The sequence below is a fragment of the Anoplolepis gracilipes genome, chromosome 3, assembly GCF_047496725.1.
Source record: "Anoplolepis gracilipes chromosome 3, ASM4749672v1, whole genome shotgun sequence".
Classification (NCBI taxonomy): Eukaryota; Metazoa; Arthropoda; class Insecta; order Hymenoptera; family Formicidae; genus Anoplolepis; species Anoplolepis gracilipes.
Window position 1 is genome coordinate 16,390,744 of NC_132972.1, and position 23,365 is coordinate 16,414,108.

Below are 23,365 nucleotides of genomic sequence, written 5' to 3' on the forward strand. Positions count from 1 at the left end.
CTGGCACTCTCGTCTCTCGTGCTGTTTCTCTTCCTCTCGCTAATGCCACGCGCCAAGTTCGTTATCGTTCTACATGTAAAAGGTGTAGAAGTGTACAACGGACCTACTTTTTTTTTTTTTTTCTTTTCCTCGATCGACTAGTGTCACGGTGTACACGTTGTAGCTCTTTTGAGAGTACGCCGTCGCCTATTTTACTTTACAAACCTTGCATGTGTATTTTACATTTTTAATTGATTCGTTTTTTTTCAATATTGTAGGATATAAATTATTAATCATTTTGATTAAACGCAGTGACTGTTGATAAAAATATATTCAATGACGAGACAGAAAACATTCATATTGATTTTACAAACATCTTATTTAAATTTGTTACATATCTAATCGATGGAAAACTTGAGTTTGTTACAATAACAATAGAATCTTATTTGTATAGTAGCGAGTATAAAAATATAATTAAAATTCTAAAATTCATTGCAATAGTTTAAATGAAAATCTGTAATTATAAAAAAATATATTATCAATTAAAATTCATTGCTATTAGAGAGCATTGTGAGTGTCCTTGGTACTGTGTCAAAAGATCTCGATGAAAGTGCAGCAGCTTTCAAAGCTATAGAAATGCAATCAGTTTCATTTAAATTCTTATGAATTCCATAAATTATTCCAGCTGTAAGGCAATCTCCACAGCCGCTTACACTGAGAATTTCACTTGACTTTTCTATAACAGGATACAATCGAGATGCAATTGAGGAATTGACAATCAGTTCTCCGCTCTTGTTGTAAAAGGGTTCATCTTGCAAAGCTTTGCGTGTCACCTATAAAATAAATGATTGATAAATTTATTGAACTCTTGTCGTTAATTAGACATTGTGTTAATTCAAAAAATAAAATTTTGACTCAAACCAGTACTCCTTGTGGTCCTAAAGTAGTTACAACAATTGGAATGTATTCAAGCAATTGTTCAGCTATACTCTTCACAGCTGTCAGATCCATGTTTTCAGAAACAGGAATATTAAAATATTTGCTTATAACTTTTAACTCATTCTCGTTGGGCGAGATGAAATGTAATATATTTTTCCATTGTGGTCCAGCTTCAAATATTTTTGTTGCCTTTTGAATATCTGTTGGCTCGTACCAGACTATAACAAAAAAAAAAAAAAAAAAAAAAAATTAATACAATTATCTTAGTTATTAAATTATTTAAATCTATTGTTCTTGCGTTAAATTCTCAAATGTCAGTTCTTGAGAAAGAAAAAAAAGTATACTGATTTCGCAAGGAAGAGATTAAAAAAAAAAATTTGTAAGAATTTCTTTCTTAAAGTCAATAGTCTCGATTAACATAAAAGAAAGAATTATTTAATTCTTAATTAATTATTATTTCTTCGAAAAGTTTCAAGGCAAGGTTTAAAAAAAAAACTCGAAATTTAAAAGGGAACGGTATGGGACGTACAACGCACTCTAGCGTTCGTGCACTGAGCTAACTCTTCCAAGAACTTAGATGAGGCGTCCTAGGCGGACGACTACCAACAACACGTCGCGTTCGGTGACCACGAGGACGAGGTGTTACATTTTTTTCCCCGTTTACTTATTCTTTGTTACAAGTATTAGCACCGTAAGTAACAATCGTACGCGATGGGGAAGACGAGGACGGGTAAGGCCGCCGCCGTGTGCACGGCAGTGGCGTTCGTTTTGGTGGTGATCGCGTTTACCACACCCAATTGGCTGGAGACTGACGGCAAGCTGAATAATCCGCAATTTGTCAAGATTGGTAAGATTAGACGCAAGACTTTAGATGTGTCTGTACCATATATGTGTGTATATGTATTAAAAAATTTATAAATAAAATAATTTATATAATTAACATTAATATGAAGAAATTAGACATGTTATACTATAGACATAGATAAGTGTTATACAGAAAGAAACTAGCTTTAACAAGAGTTCCTAAAATATAATTGTTAGAAAAATGTTAAAAATCAGATTCCATTATGTGTCAAAAATAAAATAAATAATTCTTCATTTCTGAGAATATTGGTCTTTAAAAAGATAAAACATTTAACTGTTGGCAAAATAGCAGATTGAAAAACTATGCGAATCTTTGCAGGTCTTTGGCAAGTGTGTTTCCAAGGCTTCCAGGACCCGCATCATCTCTACGACACTAGATTCTATGGCTGCTGGTGGGTCTTTGAGGAGGAATATTACATCATACATGATATACTCTTGCCTAATTTCTTTGTCGCCACCCAGTTCTTTTTCACCCTGTGCCTGACTTTATTGCTGATAGGGAGCTTTCTGACCATTTTATATACCTGTTGCTCTCGTCATCATGACAAGTACCAGCTTCTTCTATGGACAACTGGTGGTAATTTAACTTTAGGTGGAATATGTGGTGTTATATCAGTGATTATATTTGGCGCCAGAGGTGATGGACGAGACTGGATGCCCAATTGGGAGCACAATGATGTAGGCTGGTCTTTTGCCTTAGCTGTTGTGGGCAGCGTTACTTTGATAGCAGCTGGTATTCTATTTCTAATTGAAGGTCGTAGGCATAAAAAGAAGCAGGAGCAAATATTGACTGAGGAACAGAAAACGCACACAACCATTTAGCACATATTTAAAGACTAATTAATTTAACATATATAACAATATTTTTTTGCCATCAAACATAAATTCAAATAAATCTATAAAGACTTAAATATAATAATATTATATTGTTATATCTGTATTTCACAACATGACACATTGAAGTTGCAGATATATCAAATAAGATATACACATATTTTAAGTAGACTATGTAGAATATATCGAGCTACTCTGATAGTATCATTACATTAAAGTTGTAAAATGGTTTCTGTATAAAAAAAAGAAAAGTAATATGTACTTTAAATGCTATTAAATATGTGAGATGCGTATATCTGAAATAATCCGTCCATTATATTCGTATTATCTTAAAAATATTAATAAACACTAATTTTTATATATGTACATAAATTTAATAGATTACGAATGTTATGAAGAAGAAATCTCTTTTATTTGTATACTGTATTTGTAGAGATTAATAATAAAACGATTTTTCCTAATCGCTAACGTCTTTTCATTTGGATATTTAGATCGCATGTAATAATTTTCGAATGTGAATTAAATCAATTAAGCATACTTGTATACATACACATAGTGACCCACTTTGTTCTCATGAATTCATGTTCATTGTTAATTATGAGATACAGGTCTCTTGCGTGCACGCGATATATCGGAAAGTATATCCGCAAGTCGTTAGCCTAATTTAAATTCTATTTTAATCAACCGCGTTAAACTTTCTGCAATTGTATTATATAGCTGTCATCTCTGTCATAATCTGCAAATGCGTCATTATAAATCGAGATCTCATTATAATGACGTATCCGATTCCTTCGAGGAATCTCATTTAGCGATGATTCGTGATATGTATGATTAGTTATATAGGATATACTTTTCATTTGAGTCAATACCTCGAGGAAGCGAGAAATGACAGAGAAAAAAATGTATAATTAAAAAAAAACCGGGAGTCATATTTCTAGAAGAAAAAAAAGTGCCTCTTGTTTAATGACGCGACGATTTAGAATGAGAAACGCATTTATTCGCGGTTCGCTTGCGTCCTACAGGATCAAGGTTGGAATCCGATCGTAAGGATAGAGAAACATGTAAATAAGATGTGACACATAGATGTGACACATGTTCCTTGATAGACCAGGAGCGTATGAGACCGACGTAGGAGACGACACAAGCCAACTCAGATTATGAATTTCAAAAAGGATCTCTCTCCACACAAGAACTTATTTATATGCATTCTTTAAGAATGAACGAACGCTTTCTTTTCTCATTCTATGTCTCATTGTATCACCGAGGAAGTTCTAGCTACCAAGGGGCGGGGAGAAGCAGGTGAGAATTGTTCTTTTTTTTTTCTCCATTGTCACCCGCTATAGACGATCCTGTATACACATACGATTCGTCACATCTTACGCTCTCTACTCGTGGGATACTCGCGCGTGGTTCGAGGTCTGGCCTGACACCTCCCAGGTTCAGTTAGCTTCGACCATTCGCTCCGCCAATAACACAGGGTGTCTGGGTGTGGTTTATTAGTGCCGTGGGATTGTCAGGTAGCGTTTCATGAGAAGGCTATAGTGTTCGTTGCGCGTGCAATCGTCGGGCGGCGGTTTCGTATGAAATCGGCGGTTCCCTTGCAGGAGACAGGAACACGGAGAAACGGCGACATGAAGAAGAGGAGCCTGTCCGGCAACGTCGGCGTCGGCGTGTTCCTGGTGGCATTCGTGTGCGTGTGCGTGGCGTTTGGCACGCCCGCGTGGTTGGTGAGCGATCCGCGGATTGTCGGCGCGCAGCTCGACCGACTCGGTCTCTGGCGGCACTGCTTCAGGTCGCTGCCGAATCCCCAGGAGTCTGACGCACCCCGACGATTCTTCGTCGGCTGCAGATGGGTCTATGACCCCTTCACCGCCGGCTACTCTGAGATTCGTGGCTTCCTACTGCCTCGTAAGTATCTCCAACAGACATTATCTGTGTCATTCTTTTTAATTGTAAATTGTAAGTTTTTAATCTTTTTCTTGCGAAATATCCAAAAAAAAAAAAAAGATGGACAAAAGGATGGCAGTGCAGGTATATTAAGTTATTGAATTAAAATATGTTGCTGATGTAAAAATCTTTTTGTTACAGCATTTATGATAGCCACCCAAGTCTTCTTCACGATATGCTTTCTGCTGGGTCTAATATCGTTCTGTCTGGTATTACTCTTTACTCTATGCTGCGATCCAGAACGGAAGAGATATATCGAGCTGATTACTACTATTGGTTATTTGCTACTAGCCAGTGGTTTCAGCGGTGGCTTAGCAGTCATTATATTTGCCTGCCTTGGTAATGCAGATGGTTGGATGCCTGGACACGCTAATAATTATTTAGGATGGTCCTTCGCTCTAGGCGTCATAGGTAGCGTATTGACGTTAATAGCGAGTGGCTTATTCCTAGTAGAGGCAAATATACAACGAAAGAAACGAGATTATCTGAAAGAATCTCAAACGCGATTTCAACTCGAATCTCGTGCTTAAATGAAGGATATCTCACGGTTGTTCGATAATGTGTTCGTAAAAATTGCGCATAAACGTTTATATAACTAAAACTCTAATATCATTCCGTCCATAAAGTTCAAAACTAACGTAGAAGAATCTCTTTTTGTAGAATGTACAAAAGCAAATTTATATATTAAGTTTAGAATACATAAATATGTAAGTTTAATATTTTTGTATGATATTTTATATTTCTCTTTATATATTACATATATAGGCTGACAGTATTGTATGATAGTGTTATCATATATGTAGGATGTTTTATATAATTCACGCCTCAAAACATTATAGCAGAAAAAATTTTTTGAAAAGTTGAGTAATATAAAAAAGTTTCTGTGCAATATTTTTATTTCAAGCGACAATTTTTTAGTAAAATATAAGTATTTAAAATTTAACCACTTATATAGACTATATTAAAAAAATTATCCTTTTTTTATTCATTTTATCAATGTTTACACAGTTGCTTTTATATATTATTTAGTTTTTTTTTATCAATTTTTCAGGCTATTTATAAAACATCCTGTATAATGTTTCTTTATATATGTATATTATCATTAAACTTTATGCACAAAATGTATGATTATTGCACAATGTAAGTCTATATTCTCTAATACTCTAATACATAGCTGATGAAATCTTAGATTTTTTAAAATAACGAAATCAATCAGAAATATTCAAAGAAATTTTATACTCCTGCTTTTGTCAAATAAATTTTTTTCTAATTCAAAATGTTCTTTTTATACGTATCCCATACATATTACTATTTATATATCTTGAATTCAGTTAAATCATATCTCTTGTGAAAATTTATGTACATGTGTGTCTAAAAATTCCATATATATAAATGCACACATGACACACGAGCGAGAAAGAGAAAGCGCTAGAGCACAGTTCACAGATTGTATCTTTTTCTATGTGTATCTGCGTGTCTCATATACAGGGTGTCCCATAATTCGCGAACCACCCGTTACGTGCAGGTAGAGTAGGTACAAAGAAGCCTCCCACTGTTACTTGATACTAGGCGCGCCGATATGTGTGTGTAACTCTTCAGGTTGTCAATGCAGAGGGTTCCTCTCACCGCTTCGTCGGCGCGCCTAGTATCAAGTAACAATGGGAGGCTTATGCCGCGCGCTCCTGCCAAGCGCCGATTGGCTGATTTCTTATAATTAATATCTCATTAACTATTGCAAAAATTGCAAAATGGTAGATAATTTTTTTACTCAGTTTAACCTACTCTACCTGCACGTGCGGGTGGTTCGTGAATTATGGGACACCCTGTATATCTCTTACCCCAATTCCTATACTTATTACGGAGTAGCTCTATATTATCATCTGTTGGTAAGGTGCATAATATTGTGGTTAGGTAGTAGAGTTGGCAGCAATGGCGCGATGCAAGGTGTGGCAAGTGTTTCCATGTGAAAGAGAAGCAACGAAACGAAAACATTAATTGTCAATGAACAAATAATTTGAGTCGATTGACTTCACGTCAGTCTCTGTCCAAGAGTCTAAGAGCTGAGAGTTTACCATGTCGGTGAATAAACAAGAGTATCACAGGGCTTCTAGTGAGTAGTTGATTAAACATAGATTGATGAAGCATCAATTTCGAATATTTTGTGCTAATTGGTTTTGCTTTCATTAATAGACGCCGTTGTTTTCGGCGGAGGACTCACCTTCATAGCATTATTCCTCTTAATGATGGCTTTTATAAGGTAAATATATTTTTTTTCCAGACATTGAATAAGCATTTTGCTATCTCTGTCAGCTTACATTTATGTATTTCTTGTATATGTAAAATTGCAAAGCAGTGTTATTGATTTTTCCAATCATTTCCAGTCCGTATTGGATAGAATCATATCAGGAGACATTCAACAATTTTAAGCACATGGGACTCTGGGAATATTGCTTCGAACAATTCCGGTATCCCTATTACCAGTTTGATAAACAATTTGATGGCTGTCATCATATCTTTTCACAAGAATATTATGTCATAAGAGAGTGGCTGCTGCCAGTATGGCTCATGATTGTGCAAGCATTTGTCACCCTGTCTTTATTACTTTCTTTCTTTGCATTCTTCGTAATATGTCTGATCTGGATACGTTGGCCATTGAGATTTGTTTTGCATTACGAATGGATTCTGTCATCTGTCGTGTTCATATGTGACGCAGTTGCTGGTAAATTAGCTTTAACTAATTTAAAAAAAAACTGAAAAAAGGATCAGACTTTAATTTGAGTATTCTTTCATTTCAGGTGTACTCCTCTTCTTGGCAGTATCCATATTCGGTGGACAGTGTTGGCGTCGAGATTGGTTAATGTATCCAAATTTCAATCACTTGTCATGGTCATATGCTCTCGCAGTCATATCGTTCATGTTGCATTCGTTAGCCGCGTGCTTTCTATATCTAGATGCGCGAGCTGGTTATAAATTGCGCAAAGAATCTCGTAATCTGGTAATGCAAATGCAACCGAATCCTCAGTCTCATCATGGGTTACCACCACGAAGCGGATACATATAATATTATCGCGTATTTGATAAAAAGCTTTTTGCACAAAGTTTTTATCAGTATTAAATTAAACAAGAAATAACTTCAATCCATCCAATTATATTTTTTAAATAATATATTTTATTAGATAGACTTTATTAAAAATTTGCGGAAAAATAAGCGAGATTCTCTTGAGAGATCTTTTCTCAAACTAATTTATGTTCGATTTTTTAAATTAATTCGTTCTTATACATGAGTAATATCCGTCCATTGTTATACTCGTGTGCTTCGTATATACAATTTTTTTACCTTGCAATCTTTTTATATATACATATATATATTTTAGAAATATAAATAATACTTTTGTACAAAAGAGTTGGAATTATATGTAACACTCTTATAGATATGTAAGATAATAAATAAATAAAATATTCATTTCGTAAATAAAGTGATAGTAAATTATTGTAGAAATTTTCACTCACCTGGAACGTTTGCTTGCGATGCGATATTGAGCACGCAGCGCATGGTATCCAATCCAAAATTTCCATCGAGAACGATAAGACTAGCTTCTTCGAGATGCGATTGACGCTCTTTTATCAGCTCGGGAACGATCGCGGTCAGGGACTCCATTTCACTGACACAGAAGTGACATTCGCCGTTGACGTCCACTATCACCGTGAGCCTATAACATTGACGAATCTGTTAGATAATTCTTTTGATGATTGCTGATTATTCGTTAAACCAGCAGGTGTGACAAGATTGTAATTATCGTACTTGGCGGTGTTCACGTCTGATAATTGTTTTACAGTTTTGCCGCCAGTTCCTAAACTTTCGAGAATGACCTTTCCATGCTCATCGTTACCAACGACGGATATCAGTCGCGTGTTCTCCAAACCAAGCTTGATCAGCGCATCCGCAACGTTTCGAGCAACTCCGCCGCAGCTACGTCTGCTTTGTCCAGCGTGTGTTCTGCCATCGTGCTGAAAATAATCAATCTCTTTAGGATCATTTAGAATTGACATAGACTTGATTACAAACTAATTTTTTGTCCAGGAGTTGTATTTCTCGCGTAGAAGAAAAAATAAAAATGGTAAAATAATAAGACTTTTTTTTTTTTTAAGAGAGCATCTCTCTTTAAAAAAATCACTTAATTGAAAACAAGAAGAGCTTTTATGCGCTCGCATTGATTTATAATGATTTAATTACATGTCGAGGATTTGCTTAACTGATTGAGAGGTGCTTGAGACAGGCAATGCAAGAATCTACCCTCTCTGTGGTATTTAAGCTGTGTTTACTCTACCGCGCTGTTCATCCCATTCCTTTATACTAGTGTATAACATGATGGATATGTATTTTCATTCTCTCTTTCGTAGTTCTATTACGTCTGGTAGTGATATACGGCTGGACATTCGTATCTCTCCACCTCTTCTACCTCAATTCTATTTCTATATACCCAACGCTGTAGTGCAAGATCTGCGCACCCCTCGCAAACAAGTCTCATCGATCAAACGTACTGTAAACTTCCTCGAAAATGATTCTATTTTCATTCTACTGATAAGAGAGTTTCGGATGACTGACTCTTCTTTTTGTGCGACAAAATAATAAAATAGAATACAAATTTATTTCGCGAATCTATGAAGAGCAACCATAGACCAAAGTGAAGCTCAGTTTTTCTAAGCATGATTGTCCACCCTTGCAAACTCTCCCTTCGTGTCTTCCCTCTATCAGTTTATTTCTCGAGCGATGGCGCCTTCTCGAGTCTCGCGCCATCGTTTATCGCCAGTCCGGTTGCCTATCTCGGGCGCTGTCCTCGAGACTATCTTCCGGTTCGCGTATCCTCGGCGCCGCGTTGACGAGATAGATAGAAGATAGAAAGAATATATGATATAGATAGCTTTAGCTAGCCAGCTTAGCTAGGTGGGTTGGTAGATAGATAGATAGAGAGAAAGAGAGAGGAAGAGGAAGAGTCGCGTGCGTCTCCCTCGTAAAGCATAATATTGTCTCATGCGCCGGAGAAGCGTCGAGCATCGTAGCCACGGCGTCGCGACGCTCGGTCAAGCTCTCGACTCTGCGTGATTCGTGGCAGTGAGTGTCAGCGCATCGCATCGTTCTACGAAGCGTTGTACGAGCGACATGCGCTACGGCTGGCGGCGGCCTTGTCAAGTGTCGACTGCGATCAGGAGGACGGTGATCAGAACAAAGACAACGACGACGACGGCGGCGGCGGCGGCGGCGGAGATACTGTCAACGCCGGTAGAAACGTCAAAAACGAAGATATCGACGAGACACTGGTGGTGAAAAGTGTGTTGCGAGTACGAGAGGACGCATGACGAGGAAAAGAGGGTGACTGGCATGAACGACGTGGACGACGTTGCCGAGGACTCTCGCGGCGATGCCCGTGGAAGTAGCGTTACAGACTACGCGAAAACGAAGACGACGACGACGACGACGACGATCGCGTTCCTCGTGTACACCCCGACCGCCGTACGGTCGACCTGACTGACGACACCCGGTCGTAACGATTCGCGTTCTCGGCGAACGATCGCGCCTACGCAGCGATTCGCGTGCACGTACATAGGTGCCGATCGGCGATGTGCAAATTTGCGTCGTAGAAGGCGCAATCCGAGGTCAGTAACGAAAAGCGAAGATTTGAGATTTAGATTATTTTTGAGTGTTTTACGTAAAATAAGTACAGAAGAGAAGTCAGATTTATATCGGCTCTCGAAACAAAGACTTTCTCATGAAGAAAAGGACTTTCTCTGATGGTAAGAAACTTCCCTGAAGAAAAGATTTTTCCTAGGCAAGAATTTCTGTCGAGAACGAAGATCGTAAAGACGCTGAACTTCTTGTAAAAAGGCTTTCCTTTTTTATATAGTGCGTGCCTTTCGTCTCGAGGAATCTTATGCAGAGGTATCTAATGAATCGAATAAGCCGGGGGGGGGGGGGTTTATCCTACGGTAACATCTCTTTGTAATGTGCCCTTCTCGTTAAACTTCCAGTGAAGAGACCGCGATCATTTAAGTTTCGCGTTGAACCTTGAAACGCTAGGATGCATCTCTCGAAGAAAGTGATTCAAAGTGTGGTCGCGTTCAAGGATGCGCACATCCTCGACGATGCGATGCATGTAACGAACCAGCATAATCAGCTCGATTATGCGATTGGCAGGGTTGAAGGACGAGTTCGGGTGACGGCGTAACCGATGCAAGCGGCGAAAATAGGACAAAGCGTTGCTAGCGACGATAAATTCCTTCGGAAAGGTCGGGAGGAAGATTGCATAACGCCACGTTCCCTCCCTACATCCATTACCACCTTCTAACCCTCTCTCTTTCCTCGCCCTCCTCCTACCCTTTCTCTTGTGTGTGTATATATACGTGCGCGCGCGAGCGCGCGTTTCTTCTCCTCGTCCTTTTTCTCTCTAGTTTCTCGCAGAGATATGTCACTTGTATCGATATCTAATTAAAGACTATCCGATAATCTTTTTTTACCACGCTCGTCCGTCCGTCCACTCATCCCTGTAGAAGGCGGTGCAGTACCTTCGTCCCTCGCTCCGGCATCCGGCATCGAGAAAAGATCGCACGCGGCATCGCGTGCGACATCGATCCGCGCGTGACTCTTCTCCTTTTTTTTTCCTCCGCGGAATTATGTAAAGTAGACAGTACTGGACGCCGGCCAGGACGTTGACTGCTCGCCCGTGACGCTGGGGATCGTTTCTTCGTTAACGAAAAGAAGGTAACGCGTGCTCTCGATGTCTCTCTCTCTTTCTCTCTCTCTCTCTCTTTCGCTCGCTCGCTCGCTTCTATATATGTTCTTCATAGCCGTGTAGCGGTGTAGAGCGCGCGCAGGGTTTGAACGATCGATGGGCCCTTACCGCTCTCTCGCTCTTCCGTGTTTTCATTACAATGCGTCACTAGCATATACCATACTCGTGGTAGCGGCGGCCTGCATGCAACGCGAGTGCCGATGCATGGAAACGGGAGCACGCTTTGGCGCATCGCTTTGGTCGAGTCGAGTTCCTCTATCGTCGTGATCCTGATGAAGAGGTTTCAAGAACACTCTGTTCATAGAACACATCTTTGCTGCGATTTTTCATTTTCCTCTCGTGTTATTGAGATCTGTTACATTTACATGTTCGAAAACAATAACTTTTTTCGTTTACTATTTCGTATATTTTCTTTTCGTTATCAGTGCGCAGTAAATTGTGCTTCTATCTCTGTCTCTTTTTACAATTGTCAAATATATGTTATTTTTTCTGGTTTCTTTGTCGTTCAATTCTTCGTGCCGATACACTCACTCAGGCGCATATTCTCTCTCTATCTCGCGCGATTTATCTCTGTCCCTCTTCGGAAGAGTTACATAGAGCTAGGTAGCGGAAAATCGATAAATAGAATCGCCTATCGCATGCTACAACTGTCAGAAAGAAATACAATCCACCGAGGTACACGCTAGCTTTCTCCCACCTCTGGCTTCGACTCGAATGCACGCACGTTGAATGTTAAATTCCGCGTTCCATGTGTTCCTGTTAAAACAGAGAGAGGAGGAAAACTCTGTATAGTACAAGATCTAGGTTCAAAAATCTAATCAAAGATCTAAAAGTTTCAGAGTTTAATACGGTTGAGAATTTAATTTATCAATTATCGAATGATAGAGTAGTAAGAGATAAAAAATCTCCGAGCATATCTATTTTTAAAAAATGTCAATTTTCTTCATACGTTTCATTACGTTTTCCATGTGTTTTCCGCAGGAAGATCGTCCACGGTTACCGGAAGACATCCAAGACGGCGCTCAACGTGCATGACTATTTGAAGTGCGCGTGACACGAAGGGAACCATGAACGCTACCACGAACGACCTTCCGGTGCGGCGATGCAGCACGACGTGCATCGCGTGATTCCTGCCGGTTTCAAGTAGAGGATTGGCCTCCTCCTCTTCTTCCTCCCCAACGTCGTAAGTACCGCGGCGGCGGCCACCACTAACGGTGCAACGCGTTGGCCCGTCTCTCCCACTCAACCCTCCATATTCGCGGGGGTACAATCCTTACGACGAGGACACGCACACCAGGGTGGCACGATAGTATGACGGTGATGCTGCTGCAACGTTCAGTCACCCCGCAGTCGACGCACAGCCAAAAGACAGCGACGAAGGACTGCAGCGCGAAGCCGCCCTTTCTCTTTTTGCTAGACGATCGTGAGGAGCATCGGCACTCGACCGATACCAACACCACGACTACTACAAATAACAACAATAACAACAATAACAATAACAACAACAATAATATCAACAATAATAACAACGTCTTCAAGAGGGGCGGCGCCCGGAGGAGTAGCAACAGCCACGATTGCGTCGACGAGGCGCCGTCGTCGGTGACGTCCCAACGACTCGCCGGCGGTGGTCAGGACGTCGCGATGCGATATTATCGTCTCTGGATCTACGCCTGTAACCTGGTGTTGCTCGGTAGCGCGGTCGGTTTCGCCGCCGCGGTGTCGCAGACCCTCTTATTCACCGGTGATCCACGTCGGCACGTGGTGCCGGGTGTACCTCGCGTCTACGACCCCACCGCGCTCTACGGCTATTTGGCATTGGCAGCGCAGTTAGGCTTGGTTCAATTACTCGGCTGCATCGCCGCCAGGCGGCTCAACGCCCGACTGCTTCACATCTACTGGATACTGTTGCTGGTACTGCTGTTCGGCGACGCCGTAGTCGGGGTCGCCTGGATTTTTCGCTTCGAGAAGATGCGTACCGACCTCAGGCCCACGCTCAGGCTGCGTTTGCAGGTGCGGGAATCGTCTCAGTTTCTGTCCTTGATAAAGCTTCTTTTCGTTCTCGGGCATATTGGATTATTATAATATTAGAAGCAAAAAATTCCAAATTTTTTTCTCACAATATTATATATAACACAAGGTCTCAAAACCATCTAATATCTAGATACCTTAATTAAATGAGACATTTTCACGTATAGAAAAGCATATTTGATAAAACACATTCGTGAAAAGGCCAAAGTTTAATAGATGATGCTAAAAATTTTATAATCAATCTATTTTTTCTATTTTTTTTCTGTAAATATAAATATATAAGTTTGATTATATAACAATTGTTTGTTTATTATTCATTTACTAATAAAGACAATTTGGAAAAGTTTTCGATTTTATATCCATTTATACCATCAATAGTGATGGCATGCAGAGAAATTAATTTGTAATGATTGCGAGAAAAGAAACGATTTTTTATTCGCTTCTTAATTCGAAAGATTATTGGCCTCAAATCCTCGCTCCCAATTAATGCTTCTGTGTAATATGACGACTTCTCGTTTGGCATCCGCAGGTAGACTACGGTAAGGAACCGCGATTCAGCGAGCAGTGGGACCGACTTCAGCGGGAGTTTATGTGCTGTGGAGTAACTGGGCCCAAAGACTTCCAAAACTCCCGCTGGCCGCAGACCTGTTGCGGACCAAGTGTAAACGCGAGTGAGCCCTGCCAGAATCCGTACGGGCGCGGCTGCGAGGAGACGCTCGTACGCTGGCTCAGAAAAACAGCCGATCTGCTGTTCGTCCTAGGTTTTTGCGTGATTGCCTTCGCCAAGCTCTGCTTTCTCGGAATATTACGCTATGAGATACGGGAGATGATACAAAAGATACGTTTGTTAAGGGAACCGCCGCCGCCAGCTACGCCGTTCGCGCAACCGCCCTTTTGTCAAGTGCTGCCGGAAACCGCCAATAACGGCAGCATCGTCAGACGCACAACGTTGCCTAACGCGGTCGCGCCTTCCGGTAAGTTTCGATTTAATATATGTAATTCTCATCTGCGAAAATTCTGTAAGGTCGCAGAGTCGTCTGACACCGCCAGAAATTAATGATTCGTTATAAATTCTAGTTCTTAGTTATTAGCCAAGTTGTTGAAATGGAGTGTCCCTATGTCTGGCGACATTGTATTAATAGACAACTCTGCTCGGATATGAATTAGAAAAATCCGCAACTTTGAACTAACTAGGTATCCTGCTAGCTAGCACTGCTATATCTATAACAGAACAGGAGGTAGAAAATTAATGGCAATCTTAATTGGTATATATGTACTTGGCAGAGACGGTAGCGTGTCGCGCCAAGTACATAAATCTAACACAAAGAAAAAAAAAAAAAAAAAAAAAAAAAAAGAAAGAAAAGAGACAACAATGAAAGACGCTAGACAGTCTATTTTCTAATTTGGGAAATAAACACCGTCTCGTTTCTAGGCAACGCGTCACTGTTGCTGCAGTCAGACGAGTGCAATACCGGCCGGCATCCGTTACTGGCAAACAATCTGCAGGACGGCGGCGCCGATAGCGATACCAACAGCCATTGCGCGTTGATACTTGAAGAATCGACGCCTACTTCGGCCAACAATCACAACAGTTGCACGGCTGCGGGCGGCCGCGAGAAGAGTAACGGCAACAACAACTATGAGATGCGTGAGTTTAATCGCAGATTGCTGCTATCGAATGGTGCCAGCCCGGGCACAGGCGTAACGGTAACGAGCAGTCAGAGTAAGCGTACCTGACTATGGAGATGGTGGCGAAACACCTCGAATCGTCTCCTATACAGGAGCAATCGGCGACATGCCGATATACCGCTATACAAATAGAACAACGTATCCACATACTCTCTCAGGCGTTTTAGTTTCTTTCTTATAAGAGAAAGTTAAACACACAGCGAGCTACTGGCTGGCGCGAATCCAACAGACGGTGGAGGAAACGCTGTCGTCACCTGGCAAGAGTGAAAGGGTTGACAACCACTGCATAACTTGCCTCTTATATAGCTTGTCCCCTTTTACCTTCAAGTCTGCCGATTCGCAGTAGTGTGCGCTTAACATAGTAACACTAAGAAAGACTGTGGCGACAGACGTTGGCGTTGAACGCTGAAACACATGAGAGACCAAGAGCATTCACGAATCGATATCACGGTGGAATTATACATTAACGAAAGACCAAATCAAAACGTATACACAGTAGTGAGAGTATCTCCGTTTTGTAAGGCGAAACTCGCGAAGAGAAGTTTGAGTTTAGATGGCGAGAAGATGGCGCAAAAATGAAATTCGATCGATTTTATGGCGAATCGGAAAGAATCGAGGCTGATTCGGAACGTCATTGCCCTATGATTCCTTAAACGAGCGGCTCACGCGCAGCTTATCTCGCGTGAAGGATAGTCGAAGAACAATTCTATTTACGGTTCGTATTCTCGTAGCCGTATGCTAATTTTGTCATCGTCGATGTCGAGAGTTATAAAGGGTAGATATGATACTAATTTTAAATAACCGTTACAGACTACTTTCTTTAGTCTTCTGACTTTTATACTCCACTTTTCCTATGTGAGCTTTCACTGTGTTTGTGTGCGTCAGAATTACACATCGCAGGTTGTTCATCAACTGCCCTGAACTCTCTTCGCAAGTGTATACCTTTATATGTATGTCCTTCCGTCCTCGCGCGGTCGGTGTAACTACTTGTAGATTTATTTTTAATCGTAAGTCTTTCTTATGCTTCCCATTCGAGTAAAGCATCATCGATCGTGTCATCAATGTACCGGATATCGTTCATCGTGTCGTTTCTCATGCGAAAATTAAGTCACACGAATCATGCTGGTAGTATATCACAATCACGAAAGTAACTGTCATCGTTTATAAATAGCACGAGACTTTTGTATCAGACGGATTTCCATTTCGGTTAATTCTGTGAGTTAATTAAAAAACTTGTAACTTTAAAAGAAACTTTCAACTATACTTTTTTTTATACATTCGTTTCTCTTTAATAATACAGACAATCAGTGTCTAGACAAGCTAACTGCGTTTCTCGGGAACATTGCCGTTTGATGAATTATTAAATTACGCAACTATACTTGTAAAACTCTACGACTATAATTCTTTGACCTATGGGAATACGTGCGATAGTTACGAGAAAATATTGTGAGATACTGCCAAATTGATTCTCCTCCCCTATTCTCCGATAAAACGGATGTACATCTATTTGGATAAATGTTAAACAAAAAGAATTTGTTTTCTTTTTTCGATAATAATATAACAGAAAGCATGAGAGAATAAAAAAAAAAAAAAAAGAGAGAGAGAGAGAGAGAAATATTTCCAATATGTAGGCAACGATTCAACAATTCCTAATTGTTTTTACATATATACATTTAAAAAATACGCGTCACGCAAGTAGCTTGTACTGATTTGTTCCTTGTAATATTGGACTATCATTATTGGGCTAAAATAAACATAGAGCGCAAATATTATTTCATTTTCATCTTTGGAATTTGTTTCGCTTACGCCTGTTTTATCTCAATAATGGAGATCCATCTGATAAACGAAATAAAGACATAGGGTAACATTCGAAATAATTGGCTTCCTAGTTAGGCTTAAAGGAATCTTAGGGTTATACATTTAATGGGAATGCAATGATAAGGAATAAATATAGAGAGAAAGAGAGATAGAGTAGATAGGTTGTATATATCGACATATAATAGAGCTAATACTACGTGTCGATCGTCTGCTTAAGGAAAAACCAAGACATTATCTGTTAATTGTTCCAAGTCATGCGCGTCTTTGTAATGCTATTGAACGGGGCGCTTTACGTTAATCTGTCTGTCGCAGTTGGATTTATGTGTATCGTGAAATCTAATGTTTCACACATTTCCAAGTATAATTACACTAGTCTGGACAACAGGGTAATTATTAATCGAAAGATTGCCTGAACATTCTTAGGCCACTATTAGCAATGTGAAATATTTCGCGCGTTGTCGCGATAAGATGTAAAACCAATCCCTTCGATCTCTTTCCAGAATTTAATGACAATGCGCAAGTCCGATCATTCTTTCTTAATCAGACCATCGAATTATCGTTGAATGTAATAAGCTAATAATAACGTCAAAAAGCTTACACCTCGCAGACACACAGCCTCTGCCACTAAATGTATATAAAGATGTTATATACAAGAAATAGATTAATCGTTTTTTAATTAATTAGTGGAAAAAAATACGTTTAAAAAAAATGTACGAAATTTATTATATATATATATATATATCATACTTTGAACAAACGAAATATTTAAATTTCCTTCGGTTCTTATATTAATGTATCATCTATTACCAAAAAAAAAAAAGAAAAAAAGAGCGAAAGATTTTAGGTGGTTATATTTTATTCGAACGATATATCTTCATGTTACAACCACACTGCATGAAAAAATAAAACTTCAAAGTTCAAACGAGCGTAGTGATTTGTAAAACGGATTGGTATCTAAATGTAATATACAAATTGAAGAAAAGTGAACGCGACAGGGGAGCTTTGAATAGTGCCTGCTTAAGATCCAATTTATTATATCTCAAACAATTAGGTATGGTCGAATTATTAGTCATTTATGGTATTTCACGTTGAATTCCGGATCGAGACACATTAATCAATGGAAAATAACAGTCTACAAAAACTTTCTTTGAATGAAAAAAGACAATAGAATTAAAACGAATAAAAATTTACACATTTTGCATGCCATCTTTTCTCTTATTGAACAATGTCGTTTTCTGACACGTAATAAAATATACACACATATATATATATATATATATATATATATATATCTAATGCTTTCCATTTGAATTACTAATAATACATTTGTATAAAGGTCACTCAACCATATGGCTTCTTGATAAATCGATCCGTTTGTTTGCGCGTGTAATGCCACAAGTGAGACATTTCATAGAGTGATTGTAGCGCGATATTGGAAGTATGCACATTTAAAAGCTTTGATTACTTTAATATTGTATAAAGACGACGAAACACGACGCGAAACAAAGTATATCTGTGAGAAGACTGTGTTAGTGAAGAAAGGACAAACACTAAATAATTATATGTAGTGTTACAATCGAGCTCAATAGCGTGTTTACGTTGGTGAACCTTTCATAATATCGTATCAAGAAGCTTGCGTTTATATTTAATTAAGTCATAGAGATATGCCGTCAATTATTGCAACGGTCGTATCTCATAGGTTTGCTATTCTATAAAGCGTTTGTTATTATACACCGCGTACTCCTCCCCTATTCTATAATATATATATATATATATATATATATATATATATTTATATATATATATATATATATATAAATACGCGAGAGTTCCCATTATTTGATATTATTAAGTGTACATAAAAAGAAAAAAAAAGAATATGGTGGTAATTGTATATAAATACTGTTACTGTTCTATAACTATATTATGTAATACGAATATAAGAAAAATTGGTTATTTAGTATAATTTTGACGTTTTTGACTTACACATATTTTCAACTCCTTCACTTGCACGACAGTGTCCAAGACAGCCCCACCAATCACTACCTGGAATAAGATGTCTTAATGTATTTCAAGTATTGGTATCAGTGCAGACAGTGAAATGATATATTATTTAAAATACTGAAACAGTCTTGAATACTTGATACGTTTTGATAAGGTACATTGATAAAAAATTTTCAACATTGTGTCTTAAATTTCTTTTAGAAACAATTTTATTTTCTTTCCAAACTTACCGGTTTTTGTTTCGATATTATCGATTGTACTGGTGCAGGTCCTCCTATGCAGGATGTCCGAGATTTTTCGCAGAGATTTAAGGCAATTTCAGCCGCGACTTTGGCATTATTTTCTATAAGAGCTATATCTGCAAAATCGTTGAAAAAAACGCAAGTATTTTAAATATGCGTAAGAATAATATTTTACTATATTGTAATCTGTTAAGCTTATATTCACTCACTTGCTTCAAGGGATTGACCACATGTAATCTTGTTAAGCTCGTTCAAAAGAAATGGTGTAACTTGCTTGCCCGTTATATGCATGGAACTGGCTCTTTCTAAAGCTTTAGATATAGCTGAATCTATAATATCAGGCTTCAATGTATATTTTTCAGGAATCGATACTGCAAATAATATTCCTGTGTTAATGCCTAGTGCTCTTTGTGTTTTCACAATATCAGCTGCTTTCTTAGCATTGGAAACTCTATACGGTGCTTTTATTTTATCCGATGTCTCGGAACAATAAAACGCTGGAAATTCTGGCATTTCACCAATTTTTATCACTGGTATCCCTTGAGTTTCCTGCGATAAAATAAAAGCCATATTTCTATGTCAATTTCTGGAAATAAAGTAGCGAACATATTAATAAGTATTATACATGGAAATAAACATATTTTCATGTACCTACCAAATATTCCAAGGTCTTTTCAATGTCCAAGATAGATTTAACACCAGAGCAGACAACTGCTACCGGTGTACGCCCAAGTTCAATCAAATCTGTACTGACGTCAAAAGTCATTTCAGCTCCTCTATGAACTCCACCGATACCACCTGTTGCCATTATTGGAATATCTGCTGCATGTGCAATCAACATTGTGGCACTGACTGTTGTACCGCCATTTAATCCATGTGATACAATGAAACAGATATCCCTGCGTGAACACTTCATGGTCTTTGCAGAATCTGCTTTAGATAAAATTTCCAACTGTTTGTTGTTTAAGCCAACGTGCACTTTTCCATCTATGATTCCTATTGTAGCAGGTACAGCACTCTGAAATAAAAATTTCCCAACACTTGGGTTAATTTTTACAGTCGCATTAGCATACATAATTTGTAATATATCCAATTATATATATAATTCTATAAATAAATCTCTCAACAAATATTTCCTTAAGAGATATTAATTTTATATTTCTTCAATAAAAATTGTTGCATAAAAAAGTATTAAAATTGTAGGATAATTTATAAAGTATTGAACACAAAGCTATAATTATAGCTATATATTACATATGATCATGTATATTTTGGACAAATGGTGACCTTTCTTAGTGTGGGATAAAGTTTATAGTATTTAATTTAAATGATAAGAATGCCTATTGATATCTATGTATATCAGATTCAAAAAGGATGTAATTATAGATATTTATAAATTTTCATATTAAATAATTATGGCTAGATTGGAGTGAAAAAACATTATTCAAAAACGTGCTATACGAACTTGCTTTCTCACCGCGTCTTCGACTTTTAGCGCGGTGTTCAAATTATCGGGATATGGCATGCCATGCGTGATAATCGTCGATTCCAGTGCCACGATCGGCAGTCCATTTTTTCGGGCTGCCGCGACTTCAGATCCGTAAACGAGCGAATTTCGGCCGGTGATTGATCTCCGATGCCGATGGATCGTCGGCATGTCGGATCTCCTCCATAATTTTGCCGCGAGATCGTTCAAACGAATGCGATGCATATTTATTTAGGACGAATGCGAAAACCGACGAACAACACGCAGCAAATAATTATACGCGCCTTTTTTTTTTACTTTTTCACTGAGATTTTCGTCTTGTTAATCCAGAGATCAGGGACTAAACAGACAAGCCACAATCGATAACCGAACTTTATTTGGAGCGAATAGAAATAAACGGCATCGCATCGATAGAGCACGTATGTATGTCACAAATGTCACCAATAATACACTACTTGTCGCGATCAAACGATAATTTATTTCATTATTGTAATCGTATTCGACTGTGTCACGTTACTTTCGTTATTCTATTTTTTTAAATGGCAGTTAATAAAAATCCTAATATTACCGAATCGATATCGATTTTCTGGAACAACAACACCGGCAACACGCTGGTTGGACGAATTTCGACTGCGCAGATATCTGACGTGATGACACATGACACTTGACACGCTCATGAAGTTGTGCACAATAAAGCGTATTTGCTTTATGTGTATTCATGTCTAGATATTCATACATCATGACTAATTAATTTAAAATATGAATATAAATATAAAACATTAAATGTAAAATATTAACGAATAAAATAATAGTTTATTATATATATAAAATATATAAAATATCATTTTATTTTTTAATATTTTATATTTAATGTTTTACATATTACTAGAAATGTTAATAAATAAATATATATACATATATATATATATATATATATATATATATATATATATATATATACAAAACGCAATTATAATTTAGATGCCTTAATGTCGCGTTTAATAGAAACTAGTGCCGAATGAGATGCACTCATTGGATGCGCTTTATTGATTGATGCACTTTCTGACAATCATATTTGATTTACATAGTCCATGCTCGAAATTGGACCACAGCGCCTTAACGGAATCGGAAGTTGACAAGTTTAGTCGTTCGTCGCGCGCGGTTCTTCGTGGTTATTTTATATGGTGTTCAAATATGTTTACATAATACAGTTTTAATCATGACTAAAATTTCGAATGAATATAGAAGAAATAAAATCAATCCATTGCATAATTAATAGTGCATGATCGCTATAGCGATAATTATATTAAGATATATGATCATATTTTGATTTCATCATCTGAATTACGATTTAAGAGGTTATAATTTGATAAATATTGTCTGCAAATAATCGGGAAATGCCGAGAAAAATATCGGACGTTTGTTATTATTATGCACTGATATCTTATCACAACGACAAAGTGGGAATAATTCCGTCAAGTTTGCACAAACAATTTTAAATATAACTTATTCGCGCGGCCAGTGATTTATATATTTAATAAAAATTATTGGAAAATTAAGTTATTATCGAGAATAAATGTCATCTGCAAGTAAGCGTGTTTAGTATCGAAAGTGCGCAGAGAAAAATTTCTAAAATGTGGAAGAGGAATATCTGTCATTTATGCACAGATATATGTAGTACAACATTATATTGATGCAACAATTCTAGTAAATTCGAGTAAATTTCGAATTTTATTCTGCTGTTTAATGGGTAAGTTTATGGAATAATCTATAAACTACAAATTATTTTTTTAGATTTTGTAATATAATATTGTTTTCGTCATCTCATATTATTACGTCGTCTCAATTTGTATAATCAATACACGTTCAATCGTATATTATACCAACAAATGACACTCTATAACAACAATTTTTTCGAGTTTTAATTTTTACATTTTAAAATAATAATTTTATATATATATATAAATTCAGTTCTATATTTAAAATATTTCTTCCTTTAATCAGCAAATTTTCTTCACGCACATAAGTATATTTTTGTAGATACAATAATCGCGAAAATTTTCAGATTTAATTTGAGTGTATATTCGGTATAGATTATTATCGCAAAAATAGACGATTACAATTTTCACCAGTAATATAAATAATAAATTAAATAAAAGAAATATAAATAATTAAATTATGTAAATACTTACTCTCAGCTCGCGTGTTTGTTCCGCTCGACATTTTATTCAGAATCTTCTCTTCCTCTATTGTTTTTACGTTTTATTAGCAGAACAGTATTTCTATAACGTTAACACTCATTCGCGAAATGTAATACTAAATGTCTACTAGGGTATAATAATCAGCACGATATTTAGTCATGCGCGACGCACTTTACGATATTGCGATAAAAAAATAAAGCGAGAAAAGTGTACTTGTTAGTTTTAGAACAAAGCTAATGATTCATTCGATATCCATAATGTATCGCAAATTAATATAAAAGATAAATTTTAGACAGAGGAGATAAGTCGAATTAATTGGCTAATTAAAACGAGATAAAGTGTGTTTGAAGCGGAAGTTTTATATGAAAACTTATCAATTGAGAATTCTGATTTTATTTTTAATAATTCTAGAATTCCTAATAGATTAAATAATTTTAGTCATTCAATCCATAAAAAAAAAGGCTCAGGACAAAGTGAGATGCCAACTCAATCAGAATAATGAGAGGTATCACTTGATGTAAAGAAAATATTTCAGAATTGTGTCTC

The 23,365-nt window shown here is 37.5% G+C and overlaps 5 protein-coding genes across 14 annotated transcripts; 4 read left to right on the plus strand and 1 right to left on the minus strand.

The window, feature by feature from the left end:
• Window positions 1–447: 447 nt before the first annotated feature.
• Window positions 448–23,129, minus strand: LOC140664182 (uncharacterized). 4 transcript variants are annotated; one of them, XM_072889042.1, is made up of 10 exons: window positions 22,811–23,129; window positions 21,187–21,340; window positions 19,788–20,150; window positions 19,342–19,681; window positions 19,121–19,248; window positions 18,873–18,932; window positions 8,366–8,571; window positions 8,074–8,273; window positions 901–1,136; window positions 448–812 (listed from the first exon to the last, which is right to left on the minus strand). In XM_072889042.1, exons 3-10 carry the CDS (start codon window positions 20,046–20,048, stop codon window positions 522–524), a joined length of 1,722 nt encoding a protein of 573 aa, XP_072745143.1. In that variant the 5' UTR covers window positions 20,049–20,150; window positions 21,187–21,340; window positions 22,811–23,129; the 3' UTR covers window positions 448–521. The 4 variants fall into 4 exon arrangements, with proteins under 4 accessions (XP_072745143.1, XP_072745140.1, XP_072745139.1 ...); XM_072889039.1 differs by having other exon boundaries at window positions 20,610–21,340; XM_072889038.1 differs by having other exon boundaries at window positions 20,598–21,340.
• On the plus strand, window positions 1,377–2,733 carry Kune (claudin). Its single transcript, XM_072889066.1, has 2 exons — window positions 1,377–1,765; window positions 2,102–2,733. The coding sequence occupies exons 1-2, from the start codon at window positions 1,630–1,632 to the stop codon at window positions 2,602–2,604; spliced, it is 639 nt and encodes a 212-aa protein (XP_072745167.1). The 5' UTR covers window positions 1,377–1,629; the 3' UTR covers window positions 2,605–2,733.
• On the plus strand, window positions 3,959–5,498 carry Sinu (claudin family member sinuous). 2 transcript variants are annotated; one of them, XM_072889064.1, is made up of 3 exons: window positions 3,959–4,133; window positions 4,221–4,524; window positions 4,705–5,498. In XM_072889064.1, exons 2-3 carry the CDS (start codon window positions 4,248–4,250, stop codon window positions 5,091–5,093), a joined length of 666 nt encoding a protein of 221 aa, XP_072745165.1. In that variant the 5' UTR covers window positions 3,959–4,133; window positions 4,221–4,247; the 3' UTR covers window positions 5,094–5,498. The 2 variants fall into 2 exon arrangements, with proteins under 2 accessions (XP_072745165.1, XP_072745164.1); XM_072889063.1 differs by having other exon boundaries at window positions 3,960–4,524; window positions 4,705–5,497.
• Window positions 6,484–7,924, plus strand: Pck (Claudin superfamily protein pickel). The gene is made up of 4 exons (XM_072889065.1): window positions 6,484–6,673; window positions 6,754–6,820; window positions 6,945–7,282; window positions 7,359–7,924. Exons 1-4 carry the CDS (start codon window positions 6,637–6,639, stop codon window positions 7,622–7,624), a joined length of 708 nt encoding a protein of 235 aa, XP_072745166.1. The 5' UTR covers window positions 6,484–6,636; the 3' UTR covers window positions 7,625–7,924.
• On the plus strand, window positions 8,849–17,868 carry LOC140664186 (uncharacterized). 6 transcript variants are annotated; one of them, XM_072889047.1, is made up of 4 exons: window positions 8,849–11,320; window positions 12,333–13,361; window positions 13,909–14,353; window positions 14,812–17,868. In XM_072889047.1, exons 2-4 carry the CDS (start codon window positions 12,663–12,665, stop codon window positions 15,114–15,116), a joined length of 1,449 nt encoding a protein of 482 aa, XP_072745148.1. In that variant the 5' UTR covers window positions 8,849–11,320; window positions 12,333–12,662; the 3' UTR covers window positions 15,117–17,868. The 6 variants fall into 6 exon arrangements, with proteins under 6 accessions (XP_072745148.1, XP_072745149.1, XP_072745150.1 ...); XM_072889048.1 differs by having other exon boundaries at window positions 8,849–10,501; XM_072889049.1 differs by having other exon boundaries at window positions 8,849–10,356.
• Window positions 23,130–23,365: the final 236 nt, after the last annotated feature.

Bases quoted from the DNA above. Each gene is read 5' to 3' on its own strand.
- Sinu (XM_072889063.1), top strand. From the start codon at position 4,197: ATGAAATCGGCGGTTCCCTTGCAGGAGACAGGAACACGGAGAAACGGC. The intron at 4,525-4,704 runs GTAAGTATCTCC...TTTTTGTTACAG, and splicing joins TCGTGGCTTCCTACTGCCTC to CATTTATGATAGCCACCCAA.
- Kune (XM_072889066.1), top strand. From the start codon at position 1,630: ATGGGGAAGACGAGGACGGGTAAGGCCGCCGCCGTGTGCACGGCAGTG. The intron at 1,766-2,101 runs GTAAGATTAGAC...GAATCTTTGCAG, and splicing joins TCCGCAATTTGTCAAGATTG to GTCTTTGGCAAGTGTGTTTC.
- LOC140664186 (XM_072889047.1), top strand. From the start codon at position 12,663: ATGACGGTGATGCTGCTGCAACGTTCAGTCACCCCGCAGTCGACGCAC. The intron at 13,362-13,908 runs GTGCGGGAATCG...TGGCATCCGCAG, and splicing joins CGCTCAGGCTGCGTTTGCAG to GTAGACTACGGTAAGGAACC. The intron at 14,354-14,811 runs GTAAGTTTCGAT...TCTCGTTTCTAG, and splicing joins TAACGCGGTCGCGCCTTCCG to GCAACGCGTCACTGTTGCTG.
- LOC140664182 (XM_072889038.1), bottom strand. From the start codon at position 20,843: ATGCATCGCATTCGTTTGAACGATCTCGCGGCAAAATTATGGAGGAGA. The intron at 19,682-19,787 runs GTAGGTACATGA...ATTTTATCGCAG, and splicing joins AAAAGACCTTGGAATATTTG to GAAACTCAAGGGATACCAGT. The intron at 8,274-8,365 runs GTACGATAATTA...TCAATGTTATAG, and splicing joins TCAGACGTGAACACCGCCAA to GCTCACGGTGATAGTGGACG.
- Pck (XM_072889065.1), top strand. From the start codon at position 6,637: ATGTCGGTGAATAAACAAGAGTATCACAGGGCTTCTA. The intron at 6,674-6,753 runs GTGAGTAGTTGA...TTTCATTAATAG, and splicing joins AGAGTATCACAGGGCTTCTA to ACGCCGTTGTTTTCGGCGGA. The intron at 7,283-7,358 runs GTAAATTAGCTT...CTTTCATTTCAG, and splicing joins CATATGTGACGCAGTTGCTG to GTGTACTCCTCTTCTTGGCA.